Raw genomic sequence first — 19,843 nt, 5'->3', positions numbered from 1 at the left:
TGCGTGCCACCAGCTGGGGACACCAAGAGGGTGAGGAGGGGACACGGGGACACCTCTGGGTGACACTCAAGGGTGAGAAGGGGACGTGGGGACACCTCTGGGTGACACCCAAGGGGTTAGATTCCACCACGTGGGGACACCACAGGGTGAGGAGGGGACACGGGGACACCTCTGGGTGACACCACAGGGTGAGGAGGGGTCAGGTGCCACCACCTGGGGACACCTGAGGGCAAGGAGGGGATGTGGGGACACCTCTGGGTGACACCAAGAGGGTGAGGAGGAGCTCAGGGGCACCTCTGGGTGATACCAGAGGTCGAGGAAGGGACATGGGGACACCTCTGGGTGACACCTGAGGGCAAGGAGGGGACACAGGGACACCTCTGGGTGCCACCTGAGGGGCTAGGTGCCACCATGTGGGGTCACCTGAGGGTGAGGAGGGGCTGGGGGACACCTCTGGGTGCCACCCAAGGGTTAGAAGGGGACACGGGGACACCTCTGGGTGCCACCTGAGGGCGAGGAGGGGACATGGGGACACCTCTAGGTGCCACCCAAGGGTTAGAAGGGGACACGGGGACACCTCTGGGTGCCACCTGAGGGCGAGGAGGGGCTGGGGGACACCTCTGGGTGCCACCCGAGGGGTTAGGTTCCATCACGCGGGGACACCAGAGGGCGAGAAGGGGACGTGGGGACACCTCTGGGTGCCACCAATGGGGACAGCAGGGGACAGCAGGGGACAGTAAGGGACAGTAGGGGACAGCGGGGCCGTACCGAGCTGCTCTTCTTGCGCTTGCCGCCCAGGACGCCCAGCTTGATCTTGAGCGGTGCCATCTTCTTGCCCTTCAGCTTCCGCTTCAGCTCCGGCACCCGCGGGCTCTTGCTGCGCTTCTTGTGCCCGGGCCCTGCCAGGGGACAGCGCTGTCCCCAGGGCTCCTGTCCCCAACGCGGGGGGGGACCTGGAGCCTTGTCCCCAGTGGGGAGGGGACCTTGGGGTCTCGGAAGGTTGTGCCCAATGGGGGGGGAGCCGGGGTTCTGGAGCCTTGTCCCCAAAAGGGAGGGGACCAACAGGTCCTGGAACTGTGTCCCCAACTAGGAGGGGACCTTGGGGTCTTGGAACATTGTCCCCAATGGGGAGGGGACCCAGGGCCCTAGAACTGTGTCCCCAACTGGGAGGGGACCCGGGGTTCTGGGGCCTTGTCCCCAAAAGGGAGGGGACCAACAGGTCCTGGAACCGTGTCCCCAACTAGGAGGGGACCTTGGGGTCTCGGTATGTTGTCCCCGATGGGGAGGGGACCCGGGGGTCCTGGCACTTTGTCCCCAACCAGAAGGGGACCAAAGGGTCCCAGCACCTTGTCCCCAACAGGGAGGGGACCCAGGGTCCTGGTGCCTTGTCCCCAATAGGGAGGGGACCTTGAAGCCTTGGAACATTGTCCCCAACATGAAAGGGACCAATGGGTCCTGGCACCTTGTCCCCAACACGAAGGGTCCCCAGGAGTCTCAGCACCTTGTCCCCAACAGGGAGGTGACCAACGGGTCCCAGCACCTTGTCCCCAACATGGAGGGGACCTGGGGGTCCCAGCAACTTGTCCCCAAGAAGGAGGGAACCCAAGGGTCCTGAAGCCTTGACCCCAACAGGGAGGTGACCTGGGGGTCCCAGCACCTTGTCCCCAACAGGGAGGTGACCTGGGGGTCCTGGGGCCTTGTCCCCAAGAAGAAGGGAACCCAAAGGTCCCAGCGCCTTGTCCCCAACATGCAGGGTCCCCGGGGGTCCCGTCACCTTGTCCCCAACAGGGAGGTGACCCGGGGGTCCTGGGGCCTTGTCCCCAAGAAGAAGGGAACCCAAGGGTCCCAGCACCTTGACCCCAACACGGGGTTGACCTAAAGGTCCCAGCGCCTTGTCCCCAACACGGAGGTGACCTGGGGGTCCCTTCACCTTGTCCCCAACACAGAGAGTCCCTGGGGGTCCTGACACCTTGTCCCCAGAACGGATGGTCCCTGGGGGTCCCAGTGCCTTGTCCCTAACAGGGAGGTGACCCGGGGGTCCTGGGGCCTTGTCCCAAAGAAGAAGGGAACCCAAAGGTCCCAGCGCCTTGTCCCCAACACGGTGGGTCCCCGAGGGTCCCTTCACATTGTCCCCAACACAGAGAGTCCCTGAGGGTCCTGACACCTTGTCCCCAGCACGGAGGGTCCCCGGGGTGCCGCTCACCTTTCCCCTCCTTGGTCTTGGCCTTGCGCAGGGGCGGCGGCGGCGCCTCGGGGGCGACGGCAGCGACGGCGGCCGACACCTGCTCGGCCACGGCGGCGGCGGCAGCGGCGGCGGCGGCGGCCACGGCGGCGGCGGAGCCCTTGAAGGGGTTGTTGGCGCTGAACTCCCTCCACTTGGCCCCCAGGATGGTCATCATCTTGGACATGGGGATTTTGGGGTTCTTCTTGGCGATCAGGGGCCTGCGAGCGAGCGGCAGCGGGGCTGGGAACCCCACCGGGGGCTGCCCGTGGAGACCCCACCCCGAAAAGAGCACCCCGGGGCGCCCCAAAGGGACCGCGGTGGCACACGAAGCATCCCAAAGTGCCCCAAAACACCCCAAGGGGTCCTCAAGAAGTCCCACAGCACCCCGAGGGGCCCCAAAGGACCCTGAAGGGTCATCGAGAAGTCCCTGCAGCACCCCGAGGTGCCCTAAAACACCCTGAGTGGTCCTTGGGAGACCCACAGCACCCCAGGGTGCCCCAAAACACCCCGAAGGGTCCTTAGGAAACCCCAAAGCACCCCAAGGTGCCTTCAACTGCCCCCAAAGCACCCCAAAGTGCCCCAAAACACCCCAGGTAACTTCAACTGCCCCCAAAGCACCCCAAAGGACCTGTGGGAGCTCCCAAAACACCCCAAGGTGCCCCAAAACGCCCCGAGGTGCCTTCAACAGCCCCCAAAGCACCCCAAGGTGTCCCAGCAGCACCCTGTGAAGCCTTCAACTGCCCCTACACCACCCCGAGGTGCCCCAAAACACCCCAGGTAACTTCACCTGACCCCAAAGCACCACAAAGGGGCACCTGAGAGCTCCCAAAGCCACCCCAAGGGGCCCCACCGCACCCCAAAGTGCCCCAAAGCACCCCAAGGTGCCCCCCAGCACCCCAAGGTGCCTTCAATTGCCCCCCAGAGAACCCCAAGGTGCCCCAAAACACCCCGAGGTGCCTTCAAATGCCCCCAAACCCCCCCAAAGTCCCCCCGCAGCACCCCGAGGTGCCCCCAAACCCCCCCGAGGAGCCTTCCCCTGCCCCCCCCCAGCACCCCGAGGCGCCCCCAGCCCCAGCACCCACCTCATGAACTGGCTGAAGGCCTTGTAGTTGGTGAGCGTGTGGTAGTCCTCCTCGGTGAAGATGTGGTCCACGTCCTCCAGCCCCCAGGCGCCCAGCAGCTGCGCCGACGACTTCTGCTCCACCGGCTGCGCCCCACGGGGACGGGACGGGGACGGGACGGGGACAGGGATGGGGACAGGGACGGGGATGGGGACAGGGACAGGGATGGGGACAGGACGGGGATGGGGACAGGGACAGGGGGTGGCACCAGCGGCGGCGAGAGCGAGAGAAGGGGAGCGAGTCAGAAACGGGCACGGGGACAAGGACGGGGGTGGGGACAGGAAGGGCAGGGGCAGCAGGACCCCATGGGGTGTAATAAGGGTGGGGGGACCCCATGGGGTCTGAAATGGGAACGGGGACCCCAATGGGATCCAAATGGGTGCGGGGATCCCATGGGGTCTGAAAGGGGAACCAGGAACCCCGTGAGACCCACCATAGGTGCTGGGATCCCAATGGGATCCACCATGGGGATAGGGACCCCAAAGGCCCCAACACGGGCACCGGGACCCCCATGGGCCCCAAAATGGTCATGGGGACCCCAACGGGATCCAAATGGGTGGGGGGAAAGCCATGGGCCATGAAATGGTCACCGGGACCCCAATGGGATCCAAACGGGTTGGGGGGAACCTTATGGGTCCCAAAATGGGCACTGGGACCCCAATGGGATCCAAATGGGTGGGGGGAAACCCATGGGCCCCAAAACAGTCACCGGGACCCCAGTGGGCTCCAAAGGGGTTGGGGGAAACCCCAGGGCCCCAAAATGGTCATGGGGACCCCAACAGGATCCAAACGGGATGGGAGGACCCCATGGGTCCCAAAATGGGAACCAGGATCCCAATGGTATCTAAACAGGTAGGGGGAAACCCATGGCCCAACGGGACCCTTGCAGGATCCACCATGGGTGCAGGGACCCCATGAGCCCCAAAATGGTCATGGGGACCCCAACGGGATCCAAAGGGGTTGGGAGACCTGATGGGTCCCAAAATGGGCACCAGGACCCCCATGGGCCCTGAAATGGTCAGGTGGACTGCAATGGGATCTAAACGGGTGGGGGAAAGCCATGACCCAACGGGACCCCAGCGGGATTCACCATGGGTGCAGAGACCCCATGGGCCCCAAAATGGTCAACAGCACCCCAAGGGGATCCGAATGGGTGAGGGGACTCCACAGGTCCCAAAATGGGCACCAGGACCCCCATGGGCCCCAAAATGGGCACCAGGATCCCAATGGGATCTAAACAGGTGAGGGGAAACCCATGGCCCATCGGGACCCTTGCAGGATCCACCATGGGTGCAGGGACCCCACGGGCCCCAGAACAGTCACCGGGACCCCAAGGGGATCCAAAGGGGTCGTGGGGCACCCCAGGGCCCACAGCGCGCCCCCCCTGGCCGTACCTTCACCTTCTGCCCCCCCTCCTCGTCCATCTTTTTCCGCCGCTTCGTCTTCTTCTCCTTCTTCTCGCGGTGCTTCCGCCGCTTCTTCTTGGCCACGCCGCCGTAGTCGCTGCCGCCGCTCTCCGACTTCTCCCGGTACTCGTCGCGCTCTGACTCGAACTCATCCTCGCTCACCTGCGCCCCGAGACCCCCCCCCGGAGAGACGGTCACACCGAGACCCTCCCCAAATCCCAGGACACCCCCTCCCAAATCCCAGGACCCTCCCCAAAACAACGGGACCCCCCCCCCCGAGGTGCGGGCCTCACCAATTTTTTCCGTTTCCGCGGCTTGCCGGGTTTGTTCTCCTTCTGCTTGCGGGGGCCCCGCTTCTTCTTCTTCACCCCCAGGGCCCCCTCGAGGCCCCGCAGCAGCTCCTCGTCTCCGTCTGCGGGGACACGGCCGCCTGAGGGGTGGGGACGGCACCCAAGGGTGCCCCCAAAGCACCCAGAGGTGACCCCAAAGCACCCCAAGGGGCCCTGAAGCACCCAGAGGGGTCCCAAATCACCCCAAGTGGTCCCTGGGAAGTCCCAAAGCACCCCAAGGGGCCTTCAACTGCCCCCACAGCACCCTAAGGTGCCCCCAAAGCACCCCAAGGTGCCCTATATTGCCCCCGAAGCACCCTGAGGGGCCTTGAATTGCCCCACAACACCCCAAGGTGCCCCAGAGCACCCTGAGGGGTCCTTGGGAAGTCCCAAAGCACCCCAAGGTGCCATCAACTGCCCCCACAGCACCCTAAGGTGCCCCAGAGCACCCCGAGGTGCCCACAGCTGTCACCAAAGCACCCCCGGGGGCCATTGGGAAGTCTCACAGCACCCCAAGGTGCCCTGGAGCACCCCAAGGTGCCCACAACAGCCCCCACAGCACCCTGAGGTGCCCCACAGCACCCCATAGGACCCCACAGCACCCCGAGGTGCCTTCAGTTGCCCCCATTACACCCCAAAAAGCCCCAGGAACGGGAATGCGCCAGCACCCGCCATCAGGAATGAGCTTCGGGGCTTTTTTTCCCCAATTTGTCCCTTTCTGGGTGAAAAATGGGCTGTAGACCCATGCAGGATGGCTCAAATGCGCCCTTTTTCCTTTTTATGCCAGTTCTTAACCCAAAACCAACCACCTCACGCGGTGCCTTTGGCGCAGAGAAATCGAGGGGTGTAAGAAGCACCAAAAGCCAACTTTTTGGGGGCAAAACTCGCAAGAATAAAACCAAGCGGCCGCAGCCGGGGTCTCCTCCGCCACTGGGACCCACAGCACCCGAAAAAGGATAAAAAAAAAAAAAAAAAGCACCAGAAACGTCATTTTTGGGGCATTTCCCCCATTCTTGGAAGCCTGGAAGGCTTTTTGGCTTTTTTATCCCAAAAAGAGGCCGAAACTTCGTGGGTTTCGCCCAGCAAACGCCGGTCACCCGCCTCCATCCCAGCCCTGTGTAAATTGGGGCAAAAAAGGAGCTTTTGGAGAGCAGTATGGCCATGTGCTTGCAGAAAGCCTGGAAAACAGCTTTTTGAGGGGTTTTCACTTTTATTTATGGCATCGGAGGGCACCAAGTCCCCGACAACAACAACAAACAAAAAAACACAATTTATGGGGGATTTTAGGGCTTTGCTGGAGCCCGGCTGGTTCTGGGGTGAAAAATGCAGGATTTGGGGTTATTTGGAGCGATTTTGGGGGAGGTCAGGGGGAAATGCAGCACCCCCCCTGTTTGGGGGGGATTTGGGGGATTTTTGCCCGAATCCAGCATCGTCAGCAGCCCCAAAAAGGGATGGAACAGGGAGGATGTGACCTTGGGGGGGCCGCACCCCGAAATCCTTCCAGAAACGCCCCAATGACGGGTTTTAGCCCCAAAAAACGGGTGCGAAACCAACCCTGCGGTTTCCAACCGCAGCGGGCCCCGTTTCCCCCGGCTTTCACCCCAAAAAGCAACGAGCGCTTTGCACAACCCCTCCCACCCGCGATGGGTTTCCCAACCGCTCCGTCCCGCAGCGCGTTTTCCCCTTTTTGCCCCCAAAACAGCAGCCGAGCTCAAACCCCCCCCCCCCGAGGCTCTGGGTACCACAAAAGAGGCCGGGGGGGGGTCAATTGGGGACCCCCCCCCAGGTAAATCAGAGGCCGGTGAGGTTGGGGTGTGGGGGGTCAACTGGGGACCCCCCCCAGCTAAATTGGAGGCCAGAGGCCAGCGAGGCTGTGCCGGGGGGGGGTCAATTTGGGGACCCCCCCCAGGTAAATATGAGGCCGGAGGTCAAGAAGGCTGTGCCATGGGGGGGGGGGGGGATTTAATTTGGAACCCCCCCTGGGTAAATCAGAGGCTGGAGGCTGGCAAGGCCGTGGGGGGGTCGATTGCGGACCCCCCCCCCAGGAAAATCAGTGCCTGGAGGAGGCCAGAGGCCAGCGAGGCTGGGCAGGGGGGGGTCAATTTGGGACCCCCCCTGGGTAAATTGGAGGCCAGAGGCCAGCGAGGCCGTGGGGGGGGGTCAATTGGGGCCCCCCCGGGTAGATGCGAGGCCGTCGAGGCCGTGGGGGGGGGGTGGCGGGGGGTGGCGGTGCCGCCGCCGGGGTCACGCTCCCGCCTAATCCCCTGGCACCGCTGGGGGGGGGGGAACCAAAACAATCCCCCCCGCCGCCCCCCCGCCAAAAACACCAACCCAAAACTACCCAAAAAACGTCTGATTTCTGTTTTTTTGTGTTTTTTTTTTCCCTCGCCACGCGGTTGGGGGATCCACGCCCCCGGCTTCCCCTTTTCGCTCCCCATTTTCCGCTGCCCCCCCCCCCCAAATTTCTGTGCCCCCCCCCCATCCATCTGCCTCCCCCCCCCCCCCCACCGTCACCTTTGGGTGCTGCCCCCGGGGCGCAGCCGCTCGCGGGGCCGGGGCCGCCTCCTGCCATATTTTTAATTTTTATTGTATTTTCGAGTTTTTTGGGGGTTTTTTTTGGTGTTTTTTTTTTTTTTTTTGTAATTTTTGTGGGCCCCCCCCCCCCCCCCCAGACGTCGGTCGCGATAGGGGCGGGCATGCGCAGCCCGCCGGGCGCGTTGGCAGGCGATCAACGAGAATTTTCCACACACGTGACGCTTCCCCCCCCCCCCCCGGCACCTTGAGACACAAAGCCCCCCCCCCCCCCAAAGGAGGAAACGGGGCGAAAAAGGGAGATTTTAGCCAAAAAAAAAAAAAAGAAAAAAAAAACGAGGTGAAAGAGCCCCAAAAAGGGCCGAAAACGGGGCTGGGGGAAAAGGGAAGGCGCTGCCCAAAAGAGGCGGGGGGGTGGGGGGGGGGTGAACAAAGGAGGAGGCCGCCGGTTCTCCAAAACGGGAGAAAACCACCCAAAGCGAGGGGCGAACAATGGCCCGGAAGGGGAGACGAGCGAAGCGTGGTTTTCCCGTAGCGGAAAAGCTCAGTTTTTTTGGGGGTATTTCACCCGTTTCCTCCCTCGGACTGACCCTCTGACTTCGTGGGAGAGCCAACTTGCCTCTTTTTGCCCAAATTTTGATTTTTTTTAAAACGGTCGCTTTTTGCTTTTTTTGAGGCCGTTTTAAAGCACGCCCCCCCCCCACACACACACACACCCCAGCCGTTTTCGGTGCTCGGTCCGCCCCCCCCTCAGGCATTGTTCTCGGCTGAAATGGGTTGGAAACGGCAAAAATGAGAGAAAAACAGGAAAAAAAAAAAAAAAAAAAAAAAGAAAAAAACAACAGCCTCTGGGACATCCCCGCGAGGCTGCCGGGAAAGTTGTGAAAAGCGCCCGTTTCACCTCAAATCCGGGGAGCCTCAGGCAAGTGCCCGTCGGGGCCGCACAGCCGGACGCTGGCCTCCCGCCGCTCCGGGGAGAAATGTTAAAAAAGTGCAATTTCTGCTGCTCTGGGGAGAGAAAGGTGACAAAAACGACGTGTTACCGCCGCCCCGGGGCAGGAAAAGTTCAAAAAATGAAGAAAAATGCGTTTTACGGCCCTCTGGGGAGAGAAAAGTTAAAAAACGGGCGACTGGGGGGCTGCTCCGGGGGCAGCCCAGCAGCTGCACGTGGGCTGAGAAAAGAATAATGATGGGATTTGCCCAAAAAGCGGAGAAATGAGCCCAAAGGAGGCCACGGAGGAGAAGCGGCGCCTTCCCGGGGAGGCCGAGAAAATTTGCCCGTTTCCGAGCGTTTTGGGAAACGGAGGGCTTCCAAAAACCAGAGTCACCCATTTTGGGGTGTTCCTTGAAAAAAAAAAGGGGCTTTTAAATGGTAATTTGCCCATTTCTTAGCATTTCTGGAGAAGATGAGGTACCGATCCCTGAGCTCACCCGGCTCTGAAACGAGGGAATTTATTGCAAAACGAGGAAAAAGAGCCCCAAAGTGGGCTTTTTTTTAATCCAACCCATTTGGGCCGCTTTGGGCTAAAAGATGCCTTCCCCCCCCCACTCGATTTGAGGTGAAACTCGAGAAAAGCGAAGCACAAAAAAAGCAACAAAACGGGAGGGAGAAAAGTGAGCGTTTTGCCCAGAAACGGCCCGATTTTAGGTCAGCGGCCCGGGGCAAACTGTCGGAAACGGCGCCGCCAGCCCCAAACTGACCCCGGGCGGCAGAGCCAGGCCCCGAGGGAGCCGCGGGGCGGCCCAAAGCGGGGCGTTTTCCACCCAAAATGGGCTTTTTGCTGTGGTTTTTCGCCCGTTTTCGGATGCCCACGCGGAGGGGGAGCGGGGGGGGGGGGGGTCGGAGGCCGGGAAGTGGCGTGGAAGGAGCGAAAGGAGCCGAGGCGGCGGGGGCGAAAATGAGGTGAAACGGGGCGAAAATGAGGCAAAACGCGAAAAGCGGCGAGGCAGGGCGGGGGGGGGGGGCGTAAAGTGAGAGGAACTGAGGCAAAATGGGAAAAACTGAGGTAAAAACGAGAGAAAACGGGGCAAAGCGGCGCGCACCCGGCAGCAATGCCCGGCGCGATGCCGGCCCTGTGGCCACCTCTGAGGGAGGGGGGGGGGGGCGTGAACCCCCCCCCTCATCGCCCCCCCCCCAAAAAAAAAGGGGCACGAGGAGGAGGAGGAGGAGGAGGGTGGGGGATGAAGGCCAAATGGGGGGGGCACATGGCTGGGGGTACAGCTTGGGGGGGGCACGGGACAGAGCCTGGGGATGCTGAGGAGGAGGAGGAGGAGGAGGGTGAGGGGGGGATGAAGGCTGAGCCCCCCCCCTCACACAGAGCCCACCACGGGGGGGGGTAAATTGGGGGGGGGGGGCGTTATAAACCCCCCCCTCACACACAGAGCAGGAGGGGGCGTCACGGCCCTCAGGCTGAGGATGATGAGGGGGGGGTGAAGGGATGAAGGCCAAGCATCTGTGAGTGCCCCCCCCACACAGACAGGAGGCGGTGATGGGGGGGGGGGGGGCTGCAAATTGCCCCCCCCCCCAGGATTTAGGGCTGGAGGGGGGAGGATTGAAGGGGGGGGGGGCTGCAAAGAGCACCCCCCCTCATGGTCCAGGGTGTAAAAATGGATGGGGAGGGGGCTGCAGAGTGCCCCCCCCTCACAATTTGGCAGGGGGGGTAAAAATGGATGGGGAGGGGGGCTGGAAACTGCCCCCCCCCCCTCATGCTGCAGGGCAATGGATGGGGAGGGGGCTGCAAAGTGCCCCCCACACACAATTCGGGGGGGGGGGCTGCATAAAGCCCCCCCTCACAGACAATTTGGGGGGGGGGGAATATAAAGGGGTGGGGGGGTGGTGACCGCCCCCCCTTCAGGGATGGATGTGGGGGGGGGAAATGGATGGGGAGGGGGCTCGGGAGGCGGCCCCCCCCCTTAATTTCTAGTGGGGGGGGGACATTGAAAGGGGGGGGACACTGAAAGGGGGGTGCTGAGGGGGGGGCATTGAGGGGGGGGTCACTGAGGGGGGGTCACTGAGGGGGGGGGGGTGACACCAGCGGGGGCGGCCCGGTGCCCGCCCCCCCCTCCCGGAAAGGGGAGGGGTGTGTGTGTGTGTGTGTGTGTGTATGGGGGGGGGGGGACACCTTAACGAGGGGGGGGGCTCTCAGTGACCGCCCCCCCCGCGCCGGGCCCGCTTGTTTACAAACAGCCCCCCCCGCCCCCCCCCCTCACCACCACCCCCCCCCCCTCTCTCCCCGGCCCCGTTGGCGGGAAGGGCTCGGCGGGAAGCGGCTGAGGCGGGAACGGCGATGGCGGAGAGGGGAGGGGGGGGGGGGCCGGAGGGGGGGGGCCCTTACCTGGCGGCGCCGCAGTCGCCTCAGCGGCGGCGGGCGCGGGCGAGGCGGGCGCGGGGGGCGGCGGGGCGGCGGGCGGCAGGAAGATGTCGGCGGGGCCGCGGGCGGCAACGGCGGCGTCGTCGTCGTCGTCGTCCTCGTCGTCGTCGTCCTCGTCGCCGTCCGCCTCGGACACCGCCATCTCCTCCTCCTCCTCCTCGTCCTCCCTCAGAGGGGAAGCCATGGCGGTGCTGGGGGGGGGGGCAGGGAGGGAGCGGGAGGCTGTGAGGAGGGAGGCGGGAGGCGGGAGGAGGAGGGGGGGGGGGGGGGGTTGAGGGTGAGGGGGGGGGGGGACCCTCCGCGCGCTCCCCGCTCCCCCCGCCCCGCGCGGCGCTGAGGTGAAACCCGCGGAGCCCCCCCCCCCCACCTTGAGGGGGGGGGAGAGAAGGAAAAAAAAAAAAAAAAAAAAAAAAAAAAAGGTGAAAACTGAGAGAAAACTGCCCCAAAAGTGGCGCCCCCCCGCGCCCGGAGCCCCCCCCTGCCTCTCCTCAGGCCGCGCCGTGAGGGGAGGGGAGGGGGGGGGGGAGGAAAAAAGCGGCGAAAAGGCTCGAAAAAAAGGTGAAAACCGGCCGAAAAAATAAAACTAACAAAAACAAAAAAAAATCTCAAAATAAAGCGCCACCCGCGATGATTTTTCCACGGGAGCGCGGAGCGAAAATGGCGGCCCCGAAATTTATTTTGAAAAGCGGCCCCCCCCCCAAACACAACCCCCCCCCCCAACCACCAGGAGAAAGCGATGAAAAAAGAGCGAAATTGAGGAAAAAAAACGAGCCCCCCCCTCAAAAAAACCGCCCCCCGCCTCCCTCCCCAGGGGGAAAACCGCCGAACCCCCCCAAAACTGCCTCCGTTTGGGGCTTTTCGGTGGGTTTTTTTGTCCCCCCCCCCCCCCCCCCCGCACACTCCCCCACACACCTTCCTGAAGGCTTAAAAAAAAAGAAATTTCAGAAAAAAGAAAAAAAAACGCAAAAAAATAATAAAAAAATTAAAAAAAAAAAAAGCCTCGAGGAAAAAAAAAAAAAAAACGAGGCAAGAAAAAAAAAAAAAAAATCCCCCCCCTTTTCCTTTTCTCGCTTTTTTTTTTTCTCTTTTCTTTTTTTTTTTTTTTTTTTTTTTCGGGATCGCTCCCCCGCCCCCCCCCCCGGCCCCGAGCGTTGGGCGAAGCGAAGCTCAAGAAATCGCAATTTTTTTTGGGGCCGCTTTGCGGGGTTTCGGTGCCCCGCAGCCCCGCGGCTCCCCTGGCTTTCGGCGCGCAATATTTGTGGATTCCCGGCGCTCGGGGGGGGCCCCGAAAGAGGAAGATTTCAGCTGAAAACAAAGATGGCTGCGGGAAATTATTGCCTTTTTTTTTTTTTTTTTCCCTCCTTTCTCCTATACTTCCCCCCCCCCCCCCCAATAAAAAAATATTTCGGCGGGGGGGGCGCGGATTAATCAGTACTCATGCTCAGTGTGACATCAGCATAAATTGTTAAAGGTTAACTAGTTCCATACTAGTCGAGCCGCCTTTTTTTTGCCCGTTTTCCCCCCGTTTCGACTACCCAAAACGGGGAGGGGGGGGGGAGCTGAAAACACTCAAAAAAAATTAAAAAAAAAAATAGTTTTTTTTTTTTTTTTTTTCACCCCTCCCTTCCCTACTTTTAAATACTTGGGCAGGGAGTGGTTTTAGGGTGGTTTTTTTTTTTGTTTTTTTTTTCTTACTTTCTTTAGGCTGCAGGGCAGGAGAACAAAAAAAAAAGGAGGAAAAAAATGCACGGAAAGAAAAAAAAAAAAAAGAAAAAAATAAAAAAGGAAAAAAGGAAAGAAACGGCCTCGGAAGAAATTTAAAAAAAAATCTTAAAAAAAAAGGAAAGAAACGGCCTCGAAAATCGCTTCTGCAATGCTCCCGACCCCGTGAAGACCCGTGTGGAAATTGGGGTGAAAAATGGCATGTTTGGTGTCACAACAGGGGACAAAAACCTGCCCCCAGGGCCCAAAACGCTCCCTGGCTCCACAAATGCACTAAAAAGCAGCAAATCCACCCAAAACGGGGCCGTGAGCGGGATCATGGCCCGGCCTGAGCTGCCCGCAGTGTTGGCAGCACTTTGGTTCTCCCAGGAGTCCTTTTTTTTGGCCTTTTTGCCCCAAAAGGCCACCCTGGGAGCCAGCCGGGGTGGCAGGGTCAGGCCACAAGTGGCACCGCCAGAAACGCCACTAAAAATGGTGAAAAATGGAGAAAACGCCCCAAAACTGTGCAGTGCCGCGACCCCATCTGCCAGGCGCTGCACCGCAGCCTGGCCCCGGCTTTGAATTTTCCTCTTTTCGCTGTTTTTTCCCCCAAAGAATTGACAAAGCACCGGGGCCGCGCAGGGCTGAGCAGCGTCTGGCATCGCTTTTGCCTTTTTTCCTCCTTTTTTCTCCCAAATCTCGTTAGCAACGATCCATTTCCCTGTGCCCTGTGAGCACTCAGTGTCCATCTCCCTCAGCCCTCACACCCAAATCCTCCAAAAACACCAAAATCGGCGAGTTTTGGTGCGGGAACCAGCCCCGCTGCCCTGCGGGGAGGGGGTAACAAAAATAACAATTCCCAAACCGCCTAAAACTCCCCAAAAAGCCCCAAACCTCCCCGTCCACCCTGCGCTGCCCTCGTGGTGTGGAGATCTCCAGGCAGCGCCGCTCCATTTTGGGGGCTTTTTGCTGCTTTTTCCCCCAAAAAAAATGCCCAGCGTGGCCGCTCGCCCCCCCTCCCACCACCCTCATCCCTATTTTGGGGAGTTTTTGCCCTTTTTGACCATTTTTTGCGTTCCCGACCCTGCTCTGTGGGATGGGTGGCACAGAAGCTGGTGCCCCCCCCTCACTTCCCCCCCCCCCCCAGTTTTAGGGCTGGATTTTTGGGGGGGCTCCCCTCGACCCCCCCAGACTCGGCGGCAGATGTTTTCACCAAAATCGCCTTTATTGGCCTCAAAACACGCCCAGCTCCGTGGCAATACTTGGGGGGGAGTCAGGGGGGGGTCCATCGTCCTGGGGGGCTGGAAAAGGAGGAAAGGGGGAGCTTTTGGGGTGGGGGGGATTTGGGGTGGGGTTGTGGGGTGGGATCGGGGGTTTTAGGGCAAGGAGGGGTCAAAAAGGGCAATTTTGGGGTGGGGGCTGGGTATGGGGGGGGTCCAAGTGGTGGTTTTGGGGTTGGGGGTGTCCCAGGGGCAGATTTGGGGTTGGGGGGGCTCCCAGGGGCAGTTTTGGGACTGGGGGGGGTCCCAGCAGTTTTGGGGTGAGATTTGGGGTTGGGGGGGTCCCAATGTCAGTTTTGGGGTGGGGAGGGCTCCCAGGAGCAGGTTTGGGGCGGGATCTGGGGGTGGGGGGGCTCCTAATGGCAATTTTGGGGTTGGGGGGGTCCAAGCAGTGGTTTTGGGGTGGGATTTGGGGTTGGGGGGGCTCCCAGTGGCAGTTTTGGGGTTGGGGGGGTCCTATTGGCAGTTCTAGGGTGGGCTTTTGGGGAGGGGGGTGTTCGGTGGCAGTTTTGGGGTTGGAGGGGTCCTAGAGGCAGTTTTGGGGTGAGATTTTGGGGAGGGGGATGCCAGCTGCACTTTTGGGGTTCGGGGGGCTCCCAGGGGCAGTTTTGGGGCGGGATTTGGGACTGGGGTGTCCCCGGGGCAGTGTCAGGGTGGGGGTCTCCCAGGTGCATTTTTGGGGCGGGATTTGGGGCTGGGGGGTTCCCAGGGGCACATTTGGGGTTGGATTTGGAGCTGGGGGCTCCCCGGGGCAGTTTTGGGGTGGGATTTGGGGCTGGGGGCTCCCTGGAGCAGTTTTGGAGTTGGGGGACTCCCAGGGGCAGTTTTGGGGCTGGGGGCTCCCAGTGTCAGTTTTAGGATGTGGGGAGGTCCTAGGGGCAGTTTTGGGGTGGGATTTGGGGCTGGGGGTTCCTGGGGCAGTTTAGGGTGGGATTTGGGGCTGGGGTGTCCCCACAGCAGTTTTGGGGTTGGTGGGCTCCCCGTGGCACTTTTCGGGCTGGATTTGGGGCTGGGGGCTCCCCAGGGCAGTTTTGGGGCTGGATTTGGGGCTGGTGTCTCCCTGGGCAGTTTCGGAGGGGGATTTGGGGCTGGGGGCTCCCAGGGCACTTTTGGGGCTGGATTTGGGACTGGGGTATCCCCACAGCTGTTTTGGGGTTGGGGGCTCCCCGTGGCACTTTTGGGGCTGGATTTGGGGCTAGGGGCTCCCTGGGACAGTTTTGGGATGGGATTTGGGGCTGGGGGCTCCCTGGGGCCCTTTTGGGGATGGGGGGGCTCCCTGGGGCACTTTTGGGGCAGGATTTGGGGCTGAGGACTCCTAGGGGCAGTTTTGGGGCTGGATTTGGGCTGGGGGCCTCCTGGAGCAGTTTTAGGGCAGGATTTGGGGCTGGGGGCTCCCTGGGCAGTTTTGGGGTGGGATTTGGGGTTGGGGGTTCCTGGGGCAGTTCAGGGGTTGGGGGGTTCTGAGGGGCACTTCTGGGGTGGGATTTGGGGCTGGGGACTCCCCGGAGCACTTTTGGGGTTGGGGGGGCTCCCTGGGACAGTTTTGAGGTGGGATTTGAGGCTGGGGTCTCCCAGTGTCAGTTTTGGGGCTGGGGGGCTCCTGGGGCCCTTTTGGGGTTGGATTTGGGGCTGGGGGCTCCCTGGGACAGTTTTGGGCCTGGATTTGGGGCTGAGGGCTCCTGGGGCAGTTTTGGGGTTGGGCGGTTCCCAGTGGCACTTTTAGGGTTGGATTTGGGGCTGGGGGCTCCCTGGGACCTTTATGGGGTTGGGGGGGCTCCCTGGGGCACTTTTGGGGCAGGATTTGGGGCTGGGGGGCTCCTAGGGGCAGTTTGGGGGCAGTTTTGGGGCTGGAGTCTCCTAGGGGCAGTTTTGGGGCTGGGGGGCTCCTGGGGCAGTTTTGGGGCTGGATTTGGGCTAGGGGGCTCCTGGAGCAGTTTTAGGGCAGGATTTGGGGCTGGGGGCTCCTGGGGCAGTTTTGGGATGGGATTTGGGGCTGAGGGTTCCTGGGGCAGGATTTGGGGCTGGGGGCTCCTGGGGCCCTTTTGGGGTTGGGCGGTTCCCAGTGGCACTTTTAGGGCAGGATTTGGGGCTGGGGTCTCCCGGGGCAGTTTCGGGGTGGGATTTGGGGCTGGGGGCTCCCAGGGGCAGTTTGGGGGTTGGGGGACTCCCAGGGGCAGTTTTGGGCTGGGATTTGGGGCTGGGGTGTCCCCACAGCAGTTTTAGGGTTGGGGGGCTCCCTGGGGCACTTTTGGGGCTGGATTTGGGGCTGGGGGATCCCTGGGACAGTTTTGGGGTTGGATTTGGGCTGGGGGGCTCCCTGGGGCCCTTTTGGGGTTGGGCGGTTCCCAGTGGCCCTTTTAGGGTTGGATTTGGGGCTCAGGGCTCCCTGGTGCCCTTTTGGGGTTGGGGGGCTCCCTGGGGCCCTTTTGGGGTTGGATTTGGGGCTGGGGGGCTCCTGGGGCAGTTTTGGGGTTGGATTTGGGACTGGGGTCTCCCAGTATCAGTTTTGGGGTTGGGGGGCTCCTGGGGCCCTTTTGGGGCAGGATTTGGGGCTGGGGGCTCCCTGGTGCCCTTTTGGGGTTCGGGGGCTCCCTGGGGCCCTTTTGGGGTTGGATTTGGGGCTGGGGGGCTCCTGGGGCAGTTTTGGGGTTGGATTTGGGACTGGGGTCTCCCAGTATCAGTTTTGGGGTTGGGGGGCTCCTGGGGCCCTTTTGGGGCAGGATTTGGGGCTGGGGGCTCCCTGGTGCCCTTTTGGGGTTGGATTTGGGGCTGGGGGCTCCCCGGGGCCGTGCGGGGTCACCGTACCGGGGTCTTGCATCCCTACACCTCGCGGAAGTCGTCTTGGAAGTGGAGCAGCACGCTGGGGGCGAAGTCTTTGGGGTCGAGGCCGAGGCGGCGCAGCTCGGGGGTGTCATCGGGGACCCCGTTTTCGGGCAGCGTCAGGGAGGGGAGCAGGGGGCGCCCCCCACAGCTCCAGGCGTAGCCCCCCCCGTGCGCGTTCCAGGGCAGCGCCCGCTCCAGCGCCGCCTCCACCGCCTCCTCCCCGCACACCTGGGGGGGGGACAGGGGGGTGAGGGACCCCCCCCAAAATTAAAGGGGGGACCCCAAAGGGAAAAGGAACCCCCCCCCCGAGGATGTGCAGGAAGGGGGGTGTGTGGGGGGGTCACTAAAGGGCTAAAGACCTCCAGGGGGGGCAGTGGGGACCCTAAAAAGGGGAGGGGGGCAAGCATGGGGGGGTCCTAAAGCCTCAACTTCCCCCCCAAGATGACAGCAGGGACCCCAAAAAGGGGCTGGGGTCAAGCCTGGGGGGGCCCTGAACCCCAAAACCCCCCTAAAGTGACTCCAGGGACCCCCCAAAAAGGGGATGGGGCCAAAATTCAGGGTCCCCTAAACCCCCAAAACCCCCTAAAGCGACAGTGGGGACCCCCAAAAGGGAACAGGGTCAAACCTGGGGGACCCCCTAACCCCACTCCCCTACCCCGGAGACCCCGAAAAAGGGGCCAGGGCCAAACCTGAGGGGTCCCCTGAGACCCCCAACCCCCCCAAAGGGACAGTGGGGACCCCCAAAAGGGGATGGGACCAAACTTTGGGGTCCCTTATACCCCCAGCCCCCCCCAAAGGGGCACCATGGACCCCCCCTAAAGGGTGTGGGGACAAATCTGGGGGTCCTCTGAGTCCCCAACCCCCCCCAAAAGGGACACCAGGAACCCCAAAAAGGGGCTGGGGCCAAACCTGGGGGCCCCTAAACTCCAGCCCCCCCCCACAAAGGGGCACCAGGGACCCCCAAAAAGGGGAGGGGGCCAAACTTTGGGGTCCCCTAAACCCCCAACCCCCCTAAAGTGACAGCAGGGACCCCATAAAGGGGGACGGGGCCAAACCTTGGGGTCCCCCACCCCCCCCAAAACGACACCAGCACCCCCCCCCCCAAAAAAAAAAAAAAAAAAAAAAAAAAGGGTTGGGGCCAAACATTGACCCCCCCACCCCCCCCAAAAAAAAAAAAAACCCACAGCCCCCCAAAACCCATTTGGGGCCAACCCTTGGGGTGCCCCCAACCCCAAAAGGGGGCGGCAGGACCCTCCCTGTGCCCCCCCCCCGTGCCCCCCCCCGCGCCCCCCACCTCGAGGAGCTGCTGCTGCCCGGTGAGGGTGTTGTGGAGCCGCACCAGGCGGGGGGCTTCCGAGAGGAGCCCCACCTCGCAGCGGGGGTCCCGCCACCACGGCAGCGGGGGGGGGGCCCAGTCCGAGCGCGGCAGCGGGAGGGGGGCCCCGGCCATGGCCCCCCCCGGGGGGCGGAAGGAGATGCAGCCGGTCTGGGGGTCCACGCGGGTCAAGGGCTGGGGGGGGGACGGCAGTGAATGGGACCCCCCCCCGGATCCGGGACCCCTCCCCCAGAGAGACAATTCCCCCCCCCCAACCCCAGGACCCCCCCCATCCCACACTGAGACCCCCCCCCCATACTGGGACTCCCCCCCTGGTCTGGGACCCCCCCAGGACGCCCCCATCCCACATTGGGACCCCCCCCCCAATACTGGGACCCCCAAAACCCATTGCCCCCATTCCAAACTGGGACCCCCCCCACCAGACCTGGGACCCCCCCAAAGGGCACTGAGACCCCCCCCCCCAGACCCCTCCCCATACTGCTCCCCCCCCCCAATACTGGGAACCGCCCTCCCCATGCCGGGACCCCCCTAAAACCGATCGCACCCCCCCCCATGCTGGGCCCCCCCCCAGACCTGCGACTGCCCCCCCCGAGACCCTCCCCACCCAGGACCCCCCAGGATGCCCCCATTTCATACTGGGACCCCCTCCCCCATACTGGCGACCCCCTCCCCCCATACTGGGACTCCCCCACGCACACTGGGACCCCCTACTCCATACTGGGACCCCCCCCCCTCCATACTGGGACCCCATCCCGCATACTGGGAACCCCCCATCCCATACTGGGACCCCCCCCCCTCCATACTGGGACCCCCCCCCTCCATACTGGGACCCCATCCCACATACTGGGACCCCCCCAATCCCATACTGGGCCCCCCCCATCCCATACTGGGCCCCCCTCCCCCATACTGAGCCCCCCCCCATCCCATACTGGGCCCCCCTCCCCCATACTGAGCCCCCCCCCATCCCATACTGGGCCCCCCTCCCCCATACTGGGCCCCCCCCATCCCATACTGGGACCCCCCCCATCCCATACTGGGCCCCCCCATCCCATACTGGGCCCCCCTCCCCCATACTGGGCCCCCCCCCCCCACTCACATCACCGGTCTGGGGGTCAAACCAGTGGCTGACGTCACTCCCAAGAGCGTCCAGGAGGGGCCTCAGGCTGACGTCACCTGGGGGGGGAGAGGGGGGGGGGGGGGGGCGATCACCTCCGGCCTCCCCCTCCCCCCCGGGCCCCCCCCGCCTTACCGGGAACCGCCATAACGGCTGGGGGGGGTCCCGGCGCCCCCCCCCCCGACAATAACGGGAGGGGTCCCGGTGCCCCCCCGTACCTCGGCGCTCCCTCAGCACCGGCCCCAGGTCGAAGACGCGGCCGCAGGCGCTGACCCAGGGCCGCCCGCTCTGGGCCGCCGCCGCCACCTCCCGCGCCGTGAAGTACCGGGGCCGCTGCTGCGCCGCCATGGCAACGCCGCCGGAAAGCGCCGTCGCCTTGGCAACGCCGCCGCCCTCCCTAGCAACGACGTCGCCCTCCCTAGCAACGACGTCGCCCTCCCTAGCAACGACGTCGCCCTCCCTAGCAACGACGTCGCCCTCCGCAGCAACGCCGCCGCCTTTCGTGGCAACGCCGCCGCAAAGCGTTGTCTCCGCGGCAACGGCGCCCCGAAGCTCCTCCCCCTGCCGTTGGGCCAAGCCCCGCCCCCAGCGCCGCGCTGCCATGGC

The 19,843-nt window shown here is 63.0% G+C and overlaps 2 protein-coding genes across 4 annotated transcripts in view; both read right to left on the bottom strand.

The window, feature by feature from the left end:
* The window catches only part of CHD3 (chromodomain helicase DNA binding protein 3), a 48,422-nt gene extending 37,224 nt beyond the window's left edge, over window positions 1-11,198 (bottom strand). For all 3 annotated transcript variants that reach the window (XM_084501824.1, XM_084501825.1, XM_084501826.1), the window contains exons 1-6: window positions 10,948-11,198; window positions 5,045-5,163; window positions 4,740-4,913; window positions 3,307-3,431; window positions 2,204-2,442; window positions 769-899 (exon numbers count right to left, since the gene is read on the bottom strand). In XM_084501824.1, coding sequence (XP_084357950.1) covers window positions 769-899; window positions 2,204-2,442; window positions 3,307-3,431; window positions 4,740-4,913; window positions 5,045-5,163; window positions 10,948-11,167 — 1,008 coding nt within the window. In that variant the 5' untranslated portion in view covers window positions 11,168-11,198. The remainder of the gene's footprint in view (window positions 1-768; window positions 900-2,203; window positions 2,443-3,306; window positions 3,432-4,739; window positions 4,914-5,044; window positions 5,164-10,947) is intronic.
* A 2,692-nt stretch (window positions 11,199-13,890) lies between these two features.
* Window positions 13,891-19,840, bottom strand: CYB5D1 (cytochrome b5 domain containing 1; the record flags this gene model as incomplete). The annotated part of the gene is made up of 5 exons (XM_084501813.1): window positions 13,891-13,985; window positions 16,770-17,015; window positions 18,082-18,297; window positions 19,220-19,296; window positions 19,456-19,840. The coding sequence occupies 4 exons, from the start codon at window positions 19,838-19,840 to the stop codon at window positions 16,785-16,787; spliced, it is 909 nt and encodes a 302-aa protein (XP_084357939.1). The 3' UTR covers window positions 13,891-13,985; window positions 16,770-16,784.
* Between the last annotated feature and the right edge of the window lie 3 nt (window positions 19,841-19,843).

This window comes from Aythya ferina (assembly GCF_964211825.1).
Source record: "Aythya ferina genome assembly, chromosome: 34".
NCBI lineage: Eukaryota > Metazoa > Chordata > Aves > Anseriformes > Anatidae > Aythya > Aythya ferina.
Note: the sequence above shows the minus strand (reverse complement) of the source record. Positions and strands in the feature narration are given on the sequence as shown.